A 12366-nucleotide genomic window follows, 5' to 3' on the forward strand; every position below is an offset into this window, starting at 1 on the left:
TGAGCAATTCAATATATAAGTCGACTAGATTTGTTTAAGTTGATTATGGATAATTCGGTGCACGAAGCATTTCCTATTAAAAAAAATTAATTTTTGGCACTCTCCTTAAACCTCACAACTCTGCCTCAATCATATATACTTGTATAGTCTCTATGATGGTATGATATTTAGCATACCATTATGGAGAATAATACATAGTTCGTACACCCATCAAAAGTCCTTTAAGATGATAAAGTATATATATGTCTCATAAATTAGCAGAAAGTCATGATTATACACAAACCCTTAAAAGCTTCTTTCCATTATCCAAGATTCAATCTTTCTAATACATATACGAACCTATATATAAAATCATATATATAGCACCCAACAAATTTCTCTTATTTAAAGGATAAACAATCATACACATAATTCTGCAAGGATTCTTCAAGCAGCTCCTTTGTTCCCACCAGCAATAGTTGTAGTTCAGGTCTTGAACTTGGAGCGGCCAACATAGTGAGAGACTTTATGATCATCATCAAAACTAGACGTATCTCTCATCTTGTTTTTCACGTGATCGATATACTTAGAAAATCGGTCATCACTATCATCTTTAGGTCCTTCATTTATCTGATAATGAACTGTAGTGAACATGTTCTTTACAGGGGACTTGTTCACATGAGGTTCAACTTTCGTGCCTTTATAAGGATCTTGATTCTGCTGATGGAGCTTGTTCACAGGTTTCAGAGATTCAGGTTTAAACTTGGGTGTGGCACTTTCTCCTGCACTGTGATTATATTCTACACGTACCTGTCGAGACATAATATAATTAACTACGGTAATTAAAAGTGTGCAAAGAGTAACAACTTAAGTTTTCTAGATTATATGATCACACAATTCCACATGTTATTAAATCAGATGAGAGAAATTGGGTTCAAGTCTCACTATCATTCGTTAGCAAAACAAAGAAATTCATGTATTTGACTAATGAAAAAGAATTAGACTCACGTGAGAAAGCATGTTGATTATTACATAACAAGTACCCCTTGTGTTCCAATTTATATCAAAGGGTTCGAAGTACGAGGGTCAAAATACTCAATTTTGCCTATATTCGCATGTAGATTCTTCAAAATATTTAAAATAAAATATAATTATTTGAAAGTTACACGAAAAATATTACAAGTTAATACAGTCAGGGGCAGCTTAAGAATATTAGGGGCCTAAAGCTAAACTTTAATAAAAAAATTAAAAAAAAAATTGAGTAACTTGATTCATGCCTATGATTGACATACTTGAATTTTGATACTGATAAAAAAAAATTGCTATCCTATTATGAGGTAAAAAATTAAAACTTTTAAAAATTTAAAGAAAAAGACAGTAGTAAGTTGATAACTTGATATCAAAATAAAATTCTATTGTTTCAATTTAACTTTAAACTCTTTGTTTTATCTTTACTGAGATGATTTGTAGCCAACAAATATTTACGGCTTGTTTTATATCACAATTTTTTTTAAAAAAAAATATTTCTTAAATTTCATATCAAGTTAATTACACCACATAAAATAAAACGTAGAGGATATTAACTTTAAAAAATTGGGCGCCTCAAGCCATGCTTGACTTGCTTGGCCCTTGAGCCGGCACTGAATACAGTTAATGAGCCAAAAGATTTAGACATGTTATTAAATCAAGTAAGAGATTTTGGGTTCAACTCTCACGACAACCCATTAGCTAAAAAATACTTCCAATGAAAAAGAATTAGACTCACACACACTGAGAGAGTGTGTTGAGACGTAATAAGTAATTAAAATGGTCAGACAATTCAACAATACCATGTTAGAGGCAGTACTAGACATGTTCTGATATTTCTCTTGCAATGGAATTTGCTGTCCATTTAACTCAAGGGGAATGGTGGATCCACTTTGAGCAACTAGCTTGAATTTGGTGGCTTTAGCAGGGTCATTTCTGTGATGATCAGTGCTTGCTATTATTGGCTTGGTAGCTGAATTAGTAGCAGATATGGGATTTTGTGTCTGTGGATGAACAGTTGAAATTCGTCGAAAAGCTGGACTTATATTCACTCCTCCGAAAATCTTTTCACATACACCCTGGGACTCTGTGTTTTTGGTGGTGATTTGGTTCTTTCCCATTTCGAGTACTCTTCAAAGTTACAGGGAACTATACTTTGGGATATAGTAGCTAATGTGTGATCTGAGATGGAGCAAAGAGGGTTGGATAGAGCAAATAAATAAGGGGAGAGTAAGGAATTTAATTTAGATTCTGTATATTAAAACTTAAATGTGTTACTCGTTGGTGTGAATTGTTTAATTTCATAGAGGCCAAATTTCAAGCAGATACTCCTTATGGGCCATTAGCAAACAAACTTCTCCAAGATTCCACACAAGGTGTCTAGACTAGATAGTCATTAGGGGAAATATTCGCGTTGATGACTTTCTGGTGTTTTATTATTTAATAGATGAATTTAAAGTTTTATACACCATTAATATAAATAATTTCTTATACTAGCAGGTTATTCAAAAGACATTTATCGGCAAGCCTTCCCAAAATATGAAATTTCAAATTTTGAAAATCAAATATGTTATACTCCCTCTGTTTCAATTTATGTAAACCTATTTTGTTTTTAGTCCGTGTCAAAATGAATGATCTTTTTCCTAATTTGGAAATAAATTCACTTTATTAAATGATTTACAGCCACACAAATATTCAAGACTTATTTTAAACCACAAGTTTCAAAAGCATTCATTCTTTCTTAAATGTCGTGTTCAGTCAAATGGATTCATATAAATTGAAACGGAGGAAGTATATATTATGATGACTTGATAGTATAAAGAATATTTACAGTGTCAATGTATATTATTTAAACTCTTAAAGAAAAATGAGCACAACAACTATTAAGAAAGTGCAATTTGGTAAAACTTCGAAGCTATAAATAAGTAAGCACGAAATATCATGTACAATTCATTCACCAATACCTTTTTTTTTTTTTTTTTAATATCGGGTGCAATCAACCTAATATTTTTGAAAAGTTTCCAGCTCTCTATATGTAATAGGTTAAAACTTAGAGCTTGCACTTGAAGTTGAAGGGGCTGCTGGTTTAAATAAAGTGAAAATTTGGTAAAAAGCAAATGCATCAGATACCATACGGCCTCAAAGTCCAAAAGTAGCATTGATCTTTCAGTAAAATTTTCAATGGGGTTTCTTGCTTAATTGTAAAAAGAATCTCATTATTTGTGTTGGAGACTTGGAGAGAAAAAAATCGGGGGTGAAGCTACGATTTTGAGTTTATAAGTTCTATATTTTAAATAAGTGTTTTTGAAAATAATAAATATTGATTAGAGTGTAATTTATTGGAGGGAGATAAGGTAAAGATAGTGAAATATACATTTTATTTATGATTTCTTAAGAGGCGTGCAAAGAGGAAAGTGGACAAGTAATATGGAACGGAGGGAGTATTAATCATTGATACATTATTTATATATACTGTGTGGATTTTTACACACAAATAGAAAGTCTGCGTCTATCAAAATCTACTAAATTATGTTGAGTTGAAATGCTAGCTTCGCCCTGACGATAACTTCAACACTATGCTTCCTTGGGTATAGACAAAGATACTAAAGCAATAGAAAATGTGGATATTGAAACCGTAAATGTAAAAAAGGAAAAAGAAGAATAAACTTAAAAGCAATATATCCCACCATGTATTGTAATTTGTAAAGAAAGAAATACGCGAAAAACAAAGTGAAGAAAGAATATTTATGTGGCACTTCAGAATTCAGATGAGGAAGGTTACTGTTGGATAAATCATTAGATAGGTTGTTGCCACCTGCCACATATATATGAAACGAATACTTAAAAATGTTCAAGTTTTTTCTTTGATTCTTCCAGCTTGGGAAGACCATAGTTGCCCAATTAGTCTATTAAATTTCTCTTTCGGTATGATCCTTCCAACTGATAGAAGGAAGAGCATATTTTTATTTTCGGAAAAGGGCCAAATATACCCCTGAACTATCGAAAAAGGGTCAAATATACCCCTCGTTATACTTTGGGTTCAATTATACCCCTACCGTTATACTATTGGATCAAATATACCCCTCATCCGTTAAGTTTGTCCAAGATGGACATTTAATCTAACGTGGCACTAACATTTTGATGAGGTGGATGCCACATGACATGCCACCTCAGCGCTCCTAACCCATTTACCCCTCCCTTCTATTTTTTCTTCCACCAATAAAACTTCCTTCCCTCCACCACCTTTACCACCATGACCACCGAATAAAGCAATAACCATGATGCTTGACAGTCAGAACTCTGCATATAATATTTAAAGCAAATCAAAAACCAAAACTTTGATTGTTGGATTGAAAATAACAAAAGCTCTTCCAAGACGAATGGCAGTGAATTACACATACTAAAAAGAGAAGAATGTTCTGCATTTCCACCGAAAAAATTCACATATCAGACAATTCAACAACTAAAAATTTAACTAAAACCCATAAATTCAAGATTTTTAGAGAAGCAGAATTTCAGAGAAAAATTAAAGGAGGATCACAGTCCTTGATAAACGACAGAATATCGACTTTGACTGAGCACGGTGGCTCCAGTGGAAGGCTGGTTTAAATCGATTAATGGCTCCTTGTCAATAGTATTGTTCATGGCATTTTAGGCACCACCAAGATTGTCACTTTTTGAACTATAGCCGGTGATATTTGCCAATGCGAGAGAATGTTCAAAAGATACTCCGTCCGTTCCAAAAAAAATTATCTTAATTACTATTTAGAAATCCAAGGATAAAGTTTCATCTTTCAAGTTAGATAAATAAATTGAGGGGTCATGATGGCGGTAATGGTTACACTAGTGGTGGAGGGAAGGAAATTTTAGCGGTGAAAGAAAAAAATAGAGGAGAGGGATAAATGGGTTAGGGGCGCTGAGGTGGCATGTCATATGTGGCATCCACCTCATCAAATGTTAGTGTCACATTGGATTAAATGTCCACTTTGGACATACTTAACTGATGAGGGGTATATTTGATTCAATAGTATAACGGTAAGGGTATAATTAGACCCAAGGTATAACGAGGGGTATATTTGATCCTTTTCCGATAGTACAGGCGTATATGTGGCCCTTTTCCGTTTTATTTTTGGACTACTCTCCACATGATATCCAAGCTGGGGAACCATATATTATTGGACAGTACAGTAACATTTGTGGAGAAGTGTTAGGTGCCTAGGTGGTACAATATGATAGGGAAATAGCTAAAGAGAAAAAACACAAAATCCAGCGTATTGGTTTGTGTTTGTGTCTATATTTTAAAACCTCTTTTACGGTCCGGATGGATGAGCTTATAACTTTTGACTTATAAATCATAAGTTTAAAAATTCTAACTTATGACTTTTGATTTATTTTTGTTATTTTAACTTAAAAACGAGTGCTTAAAGACATTTTTTTATCTCATCCAACACTACAAAAGTGCTTAAAGTCAAAAAACACCTAAAATAAGCCAATCCAAACAAGCTCTTACTATACTCCCTCTGTTTCAATCACTTTTGAGAAAATAAACTTAGAAACACTTTTAGAAAGTTTGACCAAACATTAATTGTTATATAAAAGTACTTTTCAAATTAATTAGCCAAACTCAAACTGCTTCTTATCAAAAATAATTTTTCGAAACTCGATCTTGCGAATTTTTTTAAAATTTTTTGACTAAGCGGGGTTTCAAACCCGAAATCAAGGAATTTTTAGCGAAGGGCAAAAGTTAAAGACCATCAATTTGAAGGACAAAAATTAAAGATCAGCTCCAGCGAAGGCCAATCCTGCAAATTGCCCTATGATTAGCCACTTAGCAAAGCCAACTCAATCAACGAGGTGTAAGCACTCTAACATCGTCGTTTTTGCGCTGCACAAGTAAAACCCTGTTGAACAGCCAGAGAAACACACACTGGACAAACAAAACCTAAACCTTTCATGACCCCCAAACAGGATCTCCAGCTTCCTCCATCAATGGCGTCAGTCGCATTCAGAAATCAAATTCGAAGCGCGTGTTTACATTTTCTCCTCAAATTTGCTCATGTTATAGAGGAGGATCAATTTCCACCCAGTTTTCACTCTCCTAGTCGATAAATGCAAATGAAACACAAACTCGGATGCAGATAGTAAATTTGAGCAATTCAATATATAAGTCGATTAGATTTGTTTAAGTTGATTATGGATAGTGTTAAGATCGAGAGTCCGGGATAGTGCGGAATTAGACAAAGTAGTCAATTAAAGACAATAACAAAGATAACAGGAGACAAAGATTTAACGTGGTTCAGTCAACTTGACCTACATCCACAACCAAAAGAGGAGCAAATTTACCGACACCAACGGATATAAAAAAGAGTACAAAACAACCAAAGAGAGTACAAAATTAGAGTAATTAAATACTCTAATACTCCAAAAACCCCAAAAGGATAACCTCACAAGATCACTCCAAGAATGGGTTCACACAAGTGTTTCCCAACACAACTCTCTTACAAAATAATACTCTAAAAGAAGAGACGAAGACAAAGAGAAAGAGAAGATCTTCAAATTGTTTTTGGTGTGTCTTCAACTATGGGAAGCTCTTCTATATATAGCAAGAAGTACTTGGTCTCCAAGTTTGATGTCATGGGTAATGTCATGAACAAATGCATCCACCACACATATTAAAACTTGATGCCCAAGTTCATTGCTAATAGGCTTATGCCTATTATCAAAATGAAGGTCATATTACAGATAGTTCGGTGTACGAAGCATTTCCAATTGAAAAAAATTATTTTTTGGCTCTCTCCTTAAACCTCACAACCATATATACTTGTATAGTCTCTATGATGGTATGATATTTAGCATACTATTATGAAGAATAATACATACAGTTCGTACACCCATCAAAAGTCCTTTAAGATGATAAAGTATATATGTCTCATAAATTAGCAGAAAGTCATTATTATACACAAACCCTTAAAAGCTTCTTTCCTTTATCCAAGATTCAATCTTTCTAATACATATACGAACCTATATATAAAATCATATATATAGCACCCAACAAATTTCTCTTATTTAAAGGATAAACAATCATACACATAACTCTGCAAAGATTCTTCAAGCAGCTCCTTTGTTCCCACCAGCAATAGTTGTAGTTCAGGTCTTGAACTTGGAGCGGCCAACATAGTGAGAGACTTTATGATCATCATCAAAACTAGACGTATTTATCATCTTGTTTTTCACGTGATCGATATAATTAGAAAATCTTTCATTACTATCATCTTTAGGTCCTTCATTTATCTGATAACGAACTGTAGTGAACATGTTCTTTACAGGGGACTTGTTCACATGAGGTTCAACTTTCGTGCCTTTATAAGGATCTTGATTCTGCTGATGGAGCTTGTTCACAGGTTTCAGAGATTCAGGTTTAAACTTGGGTGTGGCACTTTCTCCTGCCCTGTGATTATATTCTACACGTACCTGTCGAGACATAATATAATTAACTACGGTAGTTAAAAGTGTGCAAAGAGTAACAACTTAATTTTTCTAGATTATATGATCACACCATTCCACATGTTATTAAATCGGGTAAGAGAAATTGGGTTCAAGTCTCACTATCATTCGTTAGCGAAATAAAAAGTTTCACGTATTTGACTAATGAAAAAGAATTAGACTCACACATGAGAAAGCGTGTTGGTCACATAACAAGTACCCCTTGTGTCCCAATTTATATCAAAGGGTTCGGAGTACGAGGATCAAAATACTCAATTTTGCCTATGTTCGCATGTAGATTCTTCAAAACATTTAAAATAAAATATACATATTTGAAAGCTACACGAAAAGTATTAAAAGTCAATACCAGGGGCGGCTTAAGAATATTAGGGGCCTAAAGCTAAACTTTAATAAAATGTCTTATTCAAAAAAAATAAAAAATTGAGTAACTTGATTCAAAAAAAAATTGCTATACTATTATGAGGTAAAAAAAATTAATTTTTGCTATACTATTATGAGGTAAAAAAAAAAAAAAAATTTTAAGAAAAAGATAGTAGTAAGTTGATAACTTGATATCAAAATAAAATACGAATGTTTCAATTTAACTTTAAACTCTTTATTTTATCTTTACTGAGATCATAATTTATAACCACACAAATATTTACGGCTTATTTTATATCACAATTTTTTTTTTTTTTGTCTTTCTTAAATTTCATATCAAGTTAAATTACGTCACATAAAATAAAATGTAGAGGATATTAACTTAAAAAAAATGGGGCCCTAAAAAACTGGGGGTCTCAAGCCACTGCTTGACTTGCTTGGCCCTTGAGCCGGCACTGAATACAGTTAATGAGCCAAAAGATTTAGACATGTTATTAAATCAAGTAAGAGATTTTGTGTTCAAGTCTAACGACAACCCGTTAGCAAAAAAATACTTCCAATGAAAAAGAATTAGACTCACACGTGAAAGAGTATATTGAAACGTAATAAGTAATTAAAATGGTCAGACAATTCAACAGTACCATGTTAGAGGCAGCACTAGACAAGTTCTGATTTTTCTCTTGCAATGGAATTTGCTTGCCATTTAACTGATCAAGAGGAATGGTGGATCCACTTTGAGCAACTAGCTTGAATTTGGTGGCTTTAGCAGGGTCATTTATGTGATGATCAGCACTTGCTACTATTGGTTTTGTAGCTGAATTAGTACTAGCAGATTTGGGATGTTGTGTCTGTGGATGAACTGTAGAAATTCGTCGTAATGATCGAAAAGCTGGACTTATATTCACTGCTCTGAAAATCTTTTCACATACACCTTGGGACTCTGTGTTTTTGGTGGTGATTTGGTTCTTTCCCATTTCGAGTACTCTTCAAAATTACAGGGAACTATACTTTGGGAAATAGTAGCTAATGCGTGATCTGAGATGGAGCAAAGAGGGTTGGATAGAGCAAATAAATAAGGGGAGATTAAGGAATTTAATATAGATTATATATATTAAAACTTAATCATATCTTACTCGTCGGTGTGAATTGTTTAATTTCATAGAGGCCAAATTTCAAGCAGATATTCCTCATCGGGCATTAGCATCAAACTTCTGCAAGATTCCACACAAGGTGTCTAAATAGTCATTAGGGGATATATTCGCGTTGATGACTCTCTGTTGTTTTCTTATTTAATAGACGCATTTAAAGTTTTATACACCATCAATATAAATAATTTCTTATACTAGCAGGCAGAGGCGGACCCAAGATTTTGAGTTCGGGGGTGCTGGATCCAGGAATTTTGAGTTCGGGGGTGCTCTATTAACTATTTATATCTGTTTCCTTTATATTTTCTATACAGTTATACACTCCGTAACTGAATTTAATGGGTGCCGGAGCACCCAAAATTTCTACATAGGTCCGCCCCTGCTAGCAGGTTATTCGATATCTATCGGTAAGCTTTCTCAAAATATGAAATTTCAAATTTTGAATATCAGATATGTTATATATATAATGATGACTTGATAGTATAAAAAATATTTATTGTGTATATTACTTAAACTCGTAAAGAAAAATGAGCACAACAACTATTAATAAGTGCAATTTGGTAAGCTTCGAAGCTATAAATAAGCACGCACGGAATATCATGTACAATTCATTTGCCAATACTTGTTTTTTTTAATATTGGGTGCAATCAACCTAATATATTTGAAAAGTTTCCAACTCTGTATATATAATAATCTCTCTATTTCAATTTATGTGAACCTATTTTCTTTTTAGTCCGGACTAAAATAAATGACTTCTTTCTTAATTTGAAAAAAAATTACTTTATGAAATGATTTACATCCACACAAATATTCTAGATTTATTTTGAACTAAAAATTTCAAAAGTCTCTATTCTTTTTTAAATATTGTGTTCAATTAAATAAATTCATATAAATTGAAACTGGGGGAGTATTAAAACTTAGAGAGCACGCACTTGAAGTTAAGGGACTGCTGCTATAAATTTAGTGAAAACTTGGTAAAGATGGACCTACGTCACAGCTACCACATCATCACCAATCACCATATAAAAAGCTGATAGCATCAGATACGATACGGCCTCAAAGTCTAAAAGTAGCACTGCACTTTCAGTAATATTTCAATGAGTTTTTGCTTGTAAAAAAGAAAATATCATTATTTTTGTTGGAGACTTTGAGAGACGGTAATCAAACACATAAGTAGGATTTTGAGTTTATGAGTTCTAACTATTAAAAAATAAAAAGAAAAAAGTTATTAGGTTTCTAACTTTCTATGCATTTTTTATATATATTAGGTGGATTTTCAACACAAATACAGAGTCTTGCGCCGTCAAAACGATTGAGTTATTAAACCCGTAATTAGAATAGTAGCTTCGCCCCTGATGATAATGCCAAGTTGCGAACACCCTGCTTCCTTGGGTATGAAAGAATATACTAAAGAAATACAAAACGGGGATATTGAAACCGTAAATGTGAAAAAGGAAAAAGAAGAATAAACTAAAAAGCAATATATCCCACCATGCATTGTAATTTGTAAAGACAAAAATACTCGGAAAACAAAGTGAAGAAAGAATATTTATGTGGCACCTCAGAGTTCGAATATTTATGTGGCACCTCAGAGTTCAGATGAGGAAGATTACTGTTGGATAAGTCATAGATAAGATGTTGTCCCACACACACATATATATATACTAGTTTTGGACACATGCGTTGCAGGTACGCTCCATACTAATTAATATATATTTTTTAAAACGGTATAGATAAAATTAAAATTATAATACTAATAAATTTGAAGGGAAAAATTATAAACTCAGAGTGATGAACAATTAGCTAATTCAAATAACTTTATTATTGTATACTAAGTGATTAGACATAATATGCAAAGTTGAATAACTAAATTTAGTTAGATGGGTACGATGTGTAATGAGTTAACGTTTTAGGTTATTAGGAAACATACTATTTGAAAATATGAAAACACTCTATTAGAAAGCGCAAGAAAATTAGAAGTTTTCCAGTAGTCATTCATATAATTTTTTCCCCCTATAATCTTTTACCTTTTGAATAAATTTCTTGTATTTATCCTTCTAAAGTTTTTCGAAAAGAACAATAATCTAATTATTTCCGCGTAATTTTTTTAACACTTTAATATTCAAGTTCTCGAAGAAAAAGTATTGACAATTATTTTCTTATTATTACCCAGAGAGGCTGCAGAAGTGCACAGTTGCCGTTTACTTCTGTATTCAACTTGTTTATCATTTTTATGATCAATCAAAAAATGAAAAAAGAAAAGAGCACTTTTTGCACTTAAACGTGTCACTGGTCAAAAAAGTTCGAAGGATCCATGGGGGATTAGAGTACAAATCTGAAAAAGGCTAAGTGATTTTGTTTTCTTTTTCCTCATATGTCTAAACTTGAGTATAGTATCACGTAGATGGTGTTACTTGGGGCCTGTTTGGAAAGCCACCGAGGTAATTGGAATTGGGTGTAATTGGGTGTAGTTACACAGTTTGGCCTGTTTGTTTGACCAAGTAATTACACAGTTAGGTGGGAATTGTGTGTAATTGACAGGGTGTAATTACACTCTCCAATTCTCAAGGGGGGCTGAGAATTGGGTGTAATTACAGAGTTACTTTTTAGTTTGTTTATTTTTTTACTTTAATTTCTTTTTATTTTTAATTTCTATTATTTTAATTTTTTTGATTTTTAATATTTTTTTATTTCTGTCATTTTAATTTCTTTTTTATTTTTACTTTTGAATTATTTTTATTTTTTAAAATGTATTTTTATTTTTATATTATTTATTTTTCATTTTCTTTCTTCTCATTCCCAACTTTTACTTCTTGTGGTTCCATGTAATTGCTCGTATTTTTTTTTTTATTCATTTAGCATAACCTTGTTATTATTCTAATATTTGAAACTACACCTCTTAATATTGGAAAGAATGAGTCATTAACAAACTTGACATATAACGAGTGACGTTATTAAAGTAGAATTTCATTGTGAATGAGGTTATAGACTTATATTTTTCCTTTCTTTTGAATTATTTACTTAAGTTACGTTGGAACTTACTTATGTAATGTTGGAATTTGACATAAGAGTAATTATGTTGAACTTTTTCTTTTAGATTTTGAATTTAGGTTATATGTCCAATTTTAAGTTATTTGCTTTCACATTGCATGTTGTTTACTTTTCACTTACATTTAATGGATTTTTTGTGTCAAACATTTGAATAATGTTATGGCATTATATTTATTAATATTATTTTTTTGTCAAACATCTAATCCATGACGTTCTCACAAAAAAAGTCTTCTTTTAAGTTTTATAAGTAATTAAAATTAAATATTAATTTGAAAAATATATATCAATTATTTTTGTTACA

The 12366-nt window shown here is 32.2% G+C and overlaps 1 protein-coding gene across 3 annotated transcripts; it reads right to left on the reverse strand.

Annotated features, from left to right (window-relative positions):
- Positions 1–227: 227 nt before the first annotated feature.
- On the reverse strand, positions 228–9095 carry LOC132610722 (uncharacterized). Of its 3 annotated transcripts, none has more exons than XM_060325077.1 (2): positions 8511–9076; positions 228–789 (listed from the first exon to the last, which is right to left on the reverse strand). In XM_060325077.1, exons 1-2 carry the CDS (start codon positions 8841–8843, stop codon positions 466–468), a joined length of 657 nt encoding a protein of 218 aa, XP_060181060.1. In that variant the 5' UTR covers positions 8844–9076; the 3' UTR covers positions 228–465. The 3 variants fall into 3 exon arrangements, with proteins under 3 accessions (XP_060181060.1, XP_060181061.1, XP_060181059.1); XM_060325078.1 differs by lacking the exon at positions 8511–9076 and adding an exon at positions 1809–2350; XM_060325076.1 differs by lacking the exon at positions 228–789 and adding an exon at positions 6917–7476 and having other exon boundaries at positions 8511–9095.
- Between the last annotated feature and the right edge of the window lie 3271 nt (positions 9096–12366).

Source organism: Lycium barbarum, chromosome 9 (assembly GCF_019175385.1).
Source record: "Lycium barbarum isolate Lr01 chromosome 9, ASM1917538v2, whole genome shotgun sequence".
Classification (NCBI taxonomy): domain Eukaryota; kingdom Viridiplantae; phylum Streptophyta; class Magnoliopsida; order Solanales; family Solanaceae; genus Lycium; species Lycium barbarum.

Bases quoted from the DNA above. Each gene is read 5' to 3' on its own strand.
- LOC132610722 (XM_060325077.1), bottom strand. From the start codon at position 8,843: ATGGGAAAGAACCAAATCACCACCAAAAACACAGAGTCCCAAGGTGTA. The intron at 790-8,510 runs GTACTGTTGAAT...ATGTCTCGACAG, and splicing joins CTAGTGCTGCCTCTAACATG to GTACGTGTAGAATATAATCA.